The sequence below is a fragment of the Hyalella azteca genome, unplaced genomic scaffold (assembly GCF_000764305.2).
Source record: "Hyalella azteca isolate HAZT.00-mixed unplaced genomic scaffold, Hazt_2.0.2 contig8433, whole genome shotgun sequence".
In the NCBI taxonomy this organism is placed as follows: domain Eukaryota; kingdom Metazoa; phylum Arthropoda; class Malacostraca; order Amphipoda; family Hyalellidae; genus Hyalella; species Hyalella azteca.
Window position 1 is genome coordinate 233160 of NW_025938527.1, and position 10852 is coordinate 244011.

General features: G+C 36.8%; 1 protein-coding gene across 1 annotated transcript in view; it reads right to left on the minus strand.

Moving 5' to 3' along the window:
- Positions 1–9152: 9152 nt before the first annotated feature.
- Positions 9153–10852, minus strand: part of LOC108672425 (nidogen) — a 37944-nt gene continuing 36244 nt past the window's right edge. The window contains exons 31-32 of the mRNA XM_018160074.2: positions 10814–10833; positions 9153–10378 (exon numbers count right to left, since the gene is read on the minus strand). Coding sequence (XP_018015563.2) covers positions 10230–10378; positions 10814–10833 — 169 coding nt within the window. The 3' untranslated portion in view covers positions 9153–10229. The remainder of the gene's footprint in view (positions 10379–10813; positions 10834–10852) is intronic.

A 10852-nucleotide genomic window follows, 5' to 3' on the forward strand; every position in this document is an offset into this window, starting at 1 on the left:
ACATAACCTTCAAATTACATCTAACTTCTTAATAATTTCAGCACTTGCAAATCGTAAAATCACACACACATATTTATGCATAAAATACTACTTTACTCTGAGTACTATAAACCTATAGAGGATAAAACCGAATATAGGGGCATGGGACTACCTAATTTTTAAGTAAATACATGGTTCTCAATTGTTCACTCCAGAATTTTTTCACATCAGTGGCAAATCCTATTATTGTAATTTGGTATCATTGTTTTCACATGGAAAATGCTACTATCACCGCGCTTGTGGCTATGAATAAAACAAATGCCAGCACTTTGCTGTACGCAAATTACGAATCTAGTCTCAACTGATGAACTTAATCAATACTGACATTAATAAACCCACAGCGAGACTGTTGGCTGCAACCTCGGCTGTGTGAGCTCACTCAAACAAAACGTTGTAATCAATTAAAGATTTTCAGTTGCACATTAGGAACGCTTTGTGCAAATCTTTCGTATTTGATTAGATATTCGAACAGGATAATAGTAACGTTATGAAGCCGGGTTTGCTGCTGTAATTTTAAAACACTCATTTTACAATGTCCAAATCAACTTTGAATAGGCAAGGAAATAATGCATATAATTTTGCAAAGTAATTTAGAAGTTTATCGTGAATGGCAAATGCCTAATAGATCTATTAAGTCTATTAGACATTTACCATAGTTGTCTACGATTTATTGAAGCTATCGAACAGGAAGCGATCGGTAAATTATAGCGCAATGCGATAAGAACTGAAGTCTGGAGCTGCACCGATGGCCGCCTTCCTGTGTTGCTCTGGAAGCTGCCAAATTCGAGTTCAGATAACGAAATCGATATAAATTTTCATGTGAAGTATATCAGTTTCAGGTATAGCAGCTCGGTATATTAACAATAGTTAAGAATAGGACTGCGTTTAAAGTTTAATAGTTTATGATAGTTCATTATTATTTTGCAGAAATGCCAGCTAATTCTCCCAAAATATTTCATGAATTGTAAATTCCTGTAAACATTTCATGAATTTTAAAATTGTAAATTCTAGTTACTTCTTATTGTCGTAAATATTTACTGCGAATCACACTATTTTTCCATTGAACATTGTCTCCAGAATTAAAGATTACCGACGTGTATTCGTAAATCTCCCAAAGTAATAATGAGAAAAATGTTTGTGACACATGTTTGGTTATCAAAATTCACGCAGTTTTCATAGGGCAGTAATCTAGAAAGTTGGAAATGGTAACCTTTTTTATATTTGAACAAATACGGCGTCATCGAGAGCTATGAGTTCCTGTATGTTTCTATCCATTATCACGGCACTGACTGCTTCTTTTATGTCTTCATTTCTCATACGTTTTTTCCAACTTCCCTTCATTTGAGGTGAAGGTAAGCTGTGTCTGTGTGAATGCTTCTCGTATAAACTTTTTGCACGTCCTTTCATTGCGAAAAGGTTGACTGACCGAAAAAAAACAAGCAGCAGACGCGTGTGTACAATAGCAGATCTGTATATATTGTACAAAGATTCAGGTAGCATACGAAGTAGATATTCAAAAATAATATGCGTTTAAAAATTACTTCTTAAAGACAACACTTCTAAAGAATTCAGTGTCGGCGATGTTACATATGTAGAATGAATTTCTGATTTTATCATCATATATAAAAAAGTCATTTTTAAATTTTATTTTCAAAATTGAAAAAAATTACATTTTTCAAAATTATTTATTCTGTCAATTGAATCATGCATTGTCTTCAACTTTACGCAAGTGTGCGAAATTTCAGATCGATTGGACAGGTAGAAGTGTGTTAAATAGCGATTATAAGATTTGTAACAGACGAAATTAGTTTGTCAAATTTTTTTAATATTACGAATAACATTTTTTTAATTTTTCACAATTATTTTTTCTGTAAATTGATTCATGCATTGTCTCCAACTTTATGCAAGTGTGCCAAATTTCAGATCGATTGGAGAGGTAGAAGTGTGTTAAAAATCGATTATCATAAGATTTGTAGCAGACAGACAAACAGACAAACAAGAAGTGAAGTTAAAGAGAAGTGTTGTAATGAAGCAGCTAATGGAGATCTGTAAAGATCAAAACTAATGAAACTGAACTGTATTCTTCAGTTAATATCAACTAGATCCACAATATAACGTTTTGGGACAATAGCGTTCGGTGAATTCCGCTAAAGAGCTTCGATAAGGATTCCTATAAGTCAATGGGTTAAAAAAATGGAATTAAAAAACAGGTTAAAATCAGTTATAATTGGGAAATAATACGATAATTAGCGATATCCATAAAAAATAATCAAAGATGAATCAGTTTGATCCTAGCTGTGGACATTTTTCGTATACAATGGTAGGAGACAATGTCACGATCGATGTTCATCTATGTTTATTTCTAGTGGAATTGCATTGAAAATACTTATATATTCCACAACAACTTATGCACCGGCTTTCAATGATTGTTCTTAATTATGTAAAAAATTTCCCATCACAGTAAATCATTTTAATCCAGCCCAGTTTTTCTTGACAAAGTTCTCGATATCTGTTCTTGACCGGCTGGTCACATGACTATTCTTTCCGTAAATTTGAGAGCATGTAAAAAAATTGAAATCGTTTATTTCCCAGCCATTCACCGTTAATATTTGTTTTTAATTTGATTTATTCCAATACATATAAAGATTATATGCCGGATGCGAGTGCGTGCTTTGGTGATGTTGATTGGAGTTGCAGGATACATCAATTGGCAAACAGTGTCGTCATGACGAATAATCTAATGTTAAAAAAGCGTCTATTGAAGCATTTATTTAATCATTTACGATTACTCATTAAAATGTAATATATGACTATATGAACATGAATTTGGGATGCCGTTAATTAAATTCTTTACATGCTGAACTGTCGTATGATTCGCCATATATAGAAAACGTCGAAAGAAATGAAACAAGACGGAATGGAATAAAATCGAATTTTAATGCCAAAAATTTTTTTGGCATTAAAATAGATTTTTTTTGCACTTGAAATAAAACTTTAAGCGGCAAATGAATGTTTGATGATGGCACAATTGTTAAGCTCAAGGCACAATTGTCAAGCTTGTTTAACATTGCGGGTTTATGAGAAGGCTCAGAAATTTTTATTCCCAGAGCACAAAAAGTGCTATTGACGAATTATAATTGTTATATCGTTCGAGGCAAGCTCATAGACAAAAAGCTAAAATTAAAATACTTAGTACTAAAATTTTACTCTATAAAAACTTAACTGAACTGAATAATGATGGGAAAGACTTAAACAGTAGATATGTGGTAATAGACGTTAATTAATTTGAGAAAACTCTAGTGACCAAAAGCCGGAAGTCTGACTTACGTTACCAAACTTCCCTTGGGCTTTCGGTCGTGCTTGAGATTGCACAATAACGATGCGCCACGAAGGGAAACTAATCTATATGCAGTTGTGAAGTTAGAAGTTCCACTAGTGTAAATTAGACTGCTGCAACTTTTGAAGCCGGATTGTTTGAAATAATTATCAGAAAGTTTCACTATTAATCTTGGTATCAATACTTTAATGAAGTCTCCTGTCGTCATGAAGGTCTGTTCCATTAAAAGTTTCTTGTAGTTATCTAGTGACAGATGCTCTATTAATGATGTACTGTGTTGGGCTGCCACATTAAAGATATCTTTTAGTGATGTTTTGATGAGCTACTGTTGCTGAACTCGTGTTCAAGCATGCAAGGCAAGCTCGTGTTCAAGCATGCAAAGGCAAACTCGTGTTCAAGCATGCAAAGGCAAGCTCGTGTTCAAGCATGCAAGGCAAGCTCGTGTTCAAGCATGCAAAGGCAAACTCGTGTTCAAGCATGCAAAGGCAAGCTCGTGTTCAAGCATGCAAAGGCACTCGTGTTCAAGCATGCCAAGGCAAGCTCGTGTTCAAGCATGCAAAGGCACTCGTGTTCAAGCATGCAAAGGCAAGCTCGTGTTCAAGCATGCAAAGGCAAGCTCGTGTTCAAGCATGCAACTGCTCAGGCAGTTTGTTAAGCTGTTGCTTGGAGGTGGCAAGTAAGCGTTATGTGTTATTCGGTAAATTAAGTACTTTGCATCGATGAATAATATTTCTAAATTATGATAACTGAATACCATTTATTCTAAGTGAGAAGTAATAATAATCCAGTAGTGTGATGGCATTTGTTTGAGTGAATATACAGCTTAATTTGAAAAATAAAAATAATTCCATATTAAAAATTAGGATAGACTTTTGTTCAATATTTTTCTATATTTGTCTTAGCCAACGCGTTTTTATACGAAAATTAATCAATTTATTACATTACATAATATAATCTTTACATGATTATAAAACAATTATTGATTTGTCGAAAAATTTCCAAATAAATTCAACCTGAAATTTACAATGAGCTTCAAAGCGCACCTTATGAACGCAAACTGAAATGCTTATGAATTTAAAGTCGTGACGAACGGAAGTGAGCGCGCAGGCTTCGCGTCAGTTTATCGTTATAAATTTGTTGCTGTGATCGCAGCGCTCTGCATGCAGCTATGAATTATGTGCTGTTCTGTGGTCTCATTAACTGTTTTGTTAGGCCAAGCGATGTCGGGAACACGTCCAGTTATGCTTGTACATCGTCGTGTGTTACCATCAGGCATGGTTATTTCTTGAACTGGATAACTGGAATTTGTTCAAACATTTATCAATTTTATTTCCATATTTTTCCATTCATGGAGTCGTTCGATGTTTTTCATCGGAATGGAGGTCTGGGAGTACATAACGTTATTCATAACCTAACATTATTCATAGCCGTATTCATGTTTGAGCTCGCTGACAGATGTCCATGTGTTGTATCCCTATTATGATAAAAGTGTGCAGCATACATCAATAGCAGCGTTATCGGCTGTCGGTAAGTCGCTAATGCAGCAGCATTTGTATCACAAATATAAAATTAGTTTAGCATTGCTGCGTCATTCAGTGCAATTATTTATGTAAAACTGAATATTGAACTGGTATTAATCTTGATTTCATGCGATAATAGTTTTTAACCGACTTAACTAGGCAAATATTAATTACATTCCTTCCATGTTTTTTACACTTTCCGCTAAATTAGCATCCTAATTCGTGATTATTTTATTACGATTATCCTATACATTTACTTAATTATGGTGGGAGACACGGAGGTCAGGATGGCACTACAGGAGGTCATCGTCGTGACTTCAGGTTATCAGGTTTGCCATCAGGATGAAAAGTTTTACCCTTTGGTTATCAGGTTTACTGTCAGAATGCCAGGGTTTACCCTTAGGTTATCAGGTTTACTGTCAGGATGCCAGGTTTACCCTTAGTTTATCAGGTTTGCTGTCATGATGACAGGTTTACCCTTAGTTTATCAGGTTTACTGTCAGGATGACAGGTTTACACTTAGTTTATCAGGTTTACTGTCAGGATGACAGGTTTACCCTTTATTTTACAGGTTTGCTGTCAGGATGACAGGTTTACCCTTAGGTTATCAGGTTTACCGTCAAGTTGACAGGTTTACCCTTAGGTTATCAGGTTTACCGTCAGAATGACAGGTTTACCCTTAGGTTATCAGGTTTACCGTCATGATTACAGGTTTACCCTTAGGTTATCAGGTTTACCGTCAGGATGACAGCTTTACCCTTAGGTTATCAGGTTTACCGTCAAGTTGACAGGTTTACCCTTAGGTTATCAGGTTTACCGTCAGGATGACAGCTTTACCCTTAGGTTATCAGGTTTACCGTCAGGATGACAGCTTTACCCTTAGGTTATCAGGTTTACCGTCAAGTTGACAGGCTTACCCTTAGTTTATCAGGTTTACTGTCAGGATGTCAACATTGCCGTCAGCTAGATAATCTAATCGTGATTCACTGTCAGAATGTTAGTTTAATTATGACGGTTAAGTATAATTTAATTTATGGCTCTCAAAATATGACAAGGCTCAATTGGCGCGATGAAAGATGATAAACTGTAATATTAAGTCTTTCGCCATCAATCATGCATTTAATAAAGATAAATGAATTGGTAGTAGCTCGGAAATTCTTGATTTTGGGCTTTTTTAAAAAAACATGGGTACCCATTTAAGCAGCGAACTTGACAAAATTTTTTTAAGTATATGAAGGATTCTAACACACACATTTAACCATATAACTTTGAACAAACTAATCTAAAGAAAGTTCTTGGTAGTGAATAGCTACAATGCTCATAAATTTTGAAAACGTATTCAAAAGTTTAGTCTTTTAAAATTGACACACAAATAGAATGTTAATTTATTTTGAACTATTTAAAAGTAATTTCACTTCTTTTCTGATTCTTACTCCTCATCAATTAGTCATAGTCAGTTAATCACCATAAGATTTTTGTTCTTAATTTTGACATAGGATTGGTTTTCATCTCTTTTTTCCACAGTGCTTATAGCAGATCTAAATTTCCATTTCTTTTAAATTGCAAATAAATTGCATCAGAATTAAACCTTATTTTATTTGCCATTTGTTTTTCCGTTCAATGACATGTTAACGCCAAATTCCTTATGCAATAACTCATGCAGTCCTGTGAGATTTTGTTTGGCGTAACAGAAAAATAAGGAACTCAATTAAATATAATGGCACGACTCGTGAATATACCTTTTTAGCGCATTTTCTCATTTATGGAAGGAATACCCTATTGTGCTCGTCATGTCTGTCCGTCTGTCTGTCCATCCGTGAGTACTGCAGTGAGTACTGAGTTATAATTTTTAGTACTTATTTAGATTTAAATTAAATTTCGAGTATTCTAAGTCGATCAAAAATAAGCAAAGTTTCAATGGAAAAAAACTTCAAATGATCATTTGCTAGATCCTAAGGCTGAAGTGAAAAAAATCATCGTATTGCAGTTGCAAAAATTCATCCATCAAAGAACATTTAGCGACTGCCAGGACGGCGGCGTGAAGAACCACATAATCATGCCCGATCACATTGGTCCCTGCGCATCAATGGTAATTTGCCATTGCCTTTTCTTGTATTATGGTCATTACACTAGTATCATAATTTGAACAGGATAGCATGATCATCCGCTGCCGATATTTGAGAACACATTGATGCACTACTTTTTTTACTTTAGTTGTGTTTTGGAGAAGCAGATCGGGTGCGGCCATCGCACTTTCCACTTCCTTTGTTTGGTGAAATTGATCGAATAACATCGATCAGGAATCGATCTGTTATGATTAGAGTGACAGGCCGTCATGTCCCGGGAGACACACCAGACCAAATGCGTGTCTTGCTCGACCAAAAATTATATGAGTGCAATGGAGACGGAAATTGAGCATTTACGGCGAGCCTGGATACTGTCTGAGCATGAGATGTGCGTTGAGACTCGAGAACTTACAGCGAACTTGGATATTAGCTGTACATAAGATATAGGCGTTTCCAGCTAGGTTGGATACTCCACGCGGTTTTTTATTAAATTATAATTCTCAGCCAATGAAGTTGTTCAAAATATATTTTGTTTTGATTATTTTCGATGCAAAACATAATTAAAAGTAAATTAGAAAGATATGGGGAACCGAACGTACTGAAACTATTTATGTAACTGTCCATGTATAAAATATTCAACTTCTTGGCACTTGACTCAATATTGGTCTAGTTTTATATCATCCTCGTGCATATGTTAACAACTTGTACCTTAAAAAAGTGAAAATTTCTGTAGAATATATAATTTTGAGGCGCGCTTAGAGGAAGAAGAACCCCGACCTGAATCGATTCGATTGGTTCGATCGATTCGGAAATTGGCATTTGAAACCAAATTTTAAGGTAAAGTCGATTTTCACACGTTAGTCACAAAAAGAAATGTCTCAAATTTTCGCAGCCGGCCTGTGGCATCGAGCAATAAGATCTGCAAGCGCGCATCCATGATGGATTATTAGATCCGTCAGCCTGCAGGACTTATTTATATACTATATATAATTAGAATTTTTTATGAATTTGGTATAACTATAGGCAACCGAATTACGTATCCTGGAATTACGACGCGTCGTCAATGATAAATATTAATACCATCATAAAAAATTATAATTTTTTACTGGCCAACTCGATCCTTTTAAATAACGGTTTGCATGACTAGTAAATTCTGAAGGACCAAACGTTTACTTGTAAGTTATCATAGTTACCTTCAAAACATATGCAGGTGAAGCAACATAACTGTTAATTTATTATTCCCTAAATAATTTCATGCGGCGAGTTCCAAGTGCGTTGGACGGCAGTGAGAATGGGTCATAAAATTTCGACTCCAAGTCCGATTTAACCGATTTGTCAGCGTCGTTTCGGCGAGCTAACCTCCTATCGCGGGTGCCATAATAGAAGGTTCTAAGGAAATTGTAGCAAAGCTCAAACCCTTCATTCATTATCAATCAAGATCTGTTATAGCAGTGCTAGGCGTCAGCATCGTTATTCTCTTCATGAAGGTCTCATTACGAAGCTGTTATGACACTCAACACAAGCGCCGGCGAGGTGTTATCTCGAAGGCTCCATGTTCTTCTCAAGTCGCCGACCGAATGAATTTCTCCTTTTACGTGCATGCTCGAGACCGCAGTCGAGGTTATAGCTATCCTGTTTTTATCTGACCAACAGATCTCGAGACAGCTTGGCATCTCACAGAAGCATCAGTAGGCGCCTGATGCTTAACAGGGTAGCATCACTAAATTACAGATCTCACAGGAGCCGACTGCCCGCACGACAAGGCGCCCCATGACGCCTATTCGTAAATTCCAAATTAAAAGGTGTCGGGGGCTCTTCAACTCTTGGAAGCGACTACTGTTCACCACGCTTGAAGACGCCGTCTTCTAAGGTCCACATTTTTGTTGATTTAAGGCAAGTCAGACGCCTGATTTTGGCGTCGCTGTGATGGTCGGGAAGAAATACATGGTGTGAAGACCTTTAACTTGGTGCCTCTTCTGGTGAGAGGAAACTTGTTGAAGTTATTTTTTTAATTCATCCAATTTTAGCTAATACTCCAACAACGTAGAGCAATTTTCTTGGCAGAGATTTGTTTAGAGTTCTGACTCCTTGAAGAGTTTCAAGAAATAGTTTATGAATTTATCTTCTGCAGAAGAGGGCTAGGCAAGCTATCTTAAATTAGATAATTTGATGGGAATGAAAAACCTTACAACGAGTTTCACAAGTTTATTAGCCCTTTTTTTATAAGTATAAATAGTAAGTCATAAATCATTAACTGGTCATTTGTTTCAAAACGAGGCCTTGTCTATTTTAGGTGAGGCACGAACAAACGAAGGTCATGGCAAACTAGACTTACATTTTCATTGTTTTTATCGTGTGTAAATTTAAAGGAAGAACTAAAAAACGTTAAAAAATACCACACCAACTTTGTTATTCAGTTTTTACATGAATATTATTAGCACTAGGAAGACTCGAGAAAATTCTCCAGCAGTCTCGTGAAGAGTCTCAGAAAAAATATTACGAGTCAATCATCCAATACGTGCTAATTGCTTACAACTAATCTCACGTTAACCAAAGCAATTCTTAACTGACAAAAAAATAAAGTACCACTTGTATAGTTAATTTAGATAATTTTTATTGATTACTAATGAATTTTTACAATGGGTCAATTCTGCAGCTCGAAGATATCGGAACGAATCTGGTCAGATTCAGATGACTTCGAGTCTAAGGGACAATTCTTCACTCAAAGCAATTAGAAAAGAATAGAAATTATTTATTTAACATATTTTTCTTTCATTAGGTGTTTTGGCGAATGGTTATTACATGTCCAAGGATGCATTATCGTCTAGGAACATATTTTGCGAGGGCGAAGCAATATACTTGTGAAAATACGTGTGAGTGACGGATATGATTCAGGTGGCAGTTTTTTTTCAGATGTGAAGGCAATTATCAAAATATTTCAAAATTTCACAGATATTTGATGCTTTATTGTTTACTAACCGTACTGCATACTAAGAATGGAAGTTAAGCACAAGTTTTAACATGAATATGCTCCTTCATTTTACAAAATTAGTGAGAAGATTTATATTCAGAAAATTGCCCAGAAAATGTAACAATTTCAATTCTGAAGAAACATTGTATTTTCAAAATTTCCCCGAACTGAGGTTATAACCTAATTATTGCGCAGGGCGCGTCTCCTATTGGGGGAAGTCAGAGGACAATATCAGTAAACTTTCTCGAACGGAGGACCTAATTATTGCGTAGGATGCCTTCTCCTGTTGGGGGAAGTTAGAGGACAATATCAGTGCAGCCCTGGTACTGGTCGGCCGCCACGGGAGGGTTGGAGGGACAGGCGCAGGTACGGCCGCCGGAGGTGTTAGGCAGGCACAACATGTCGTCGGGACAGCCGCCTCTGTTCGCCTGACATGCGTTGCTTACTGTGAAAATGTCCATCATTGAGGCATTACTAATTTTAATTCACTCACGCATTGTAATTATAGTCTATATTTTGCTAATAAATGTATGAGTAATCATTTCTGTTGAATACTTTGCACTGCTCTCTCCTCAACAATAGTTATAATTATTTAACTTAATGATGTTACCAGGAAGAAAACTCAACTCGCGCATGATTGAGACACAAGACTCACCCGGCGGACAGGTCTCAGAACTCACCCGGCGGACAGGTCTCAGGACTCACCCGGCGGACAGGTCTCAGGACTCACCCGGCGGACAGGTCTCAGGACTCACCCGGCGGACAGGTCTCAGGACTCACCCGGCGGACAGGTCTCAGGACTCACCCGGCGGACAGGTCTCAGGACTCACCCGGCGGACAGGTCTCAGGACTCACCCGGCGGACAGGTCTCAGGACTCACCCGGCGGACAGGTCTCAGGACTCACCCGGCGGACAGGTC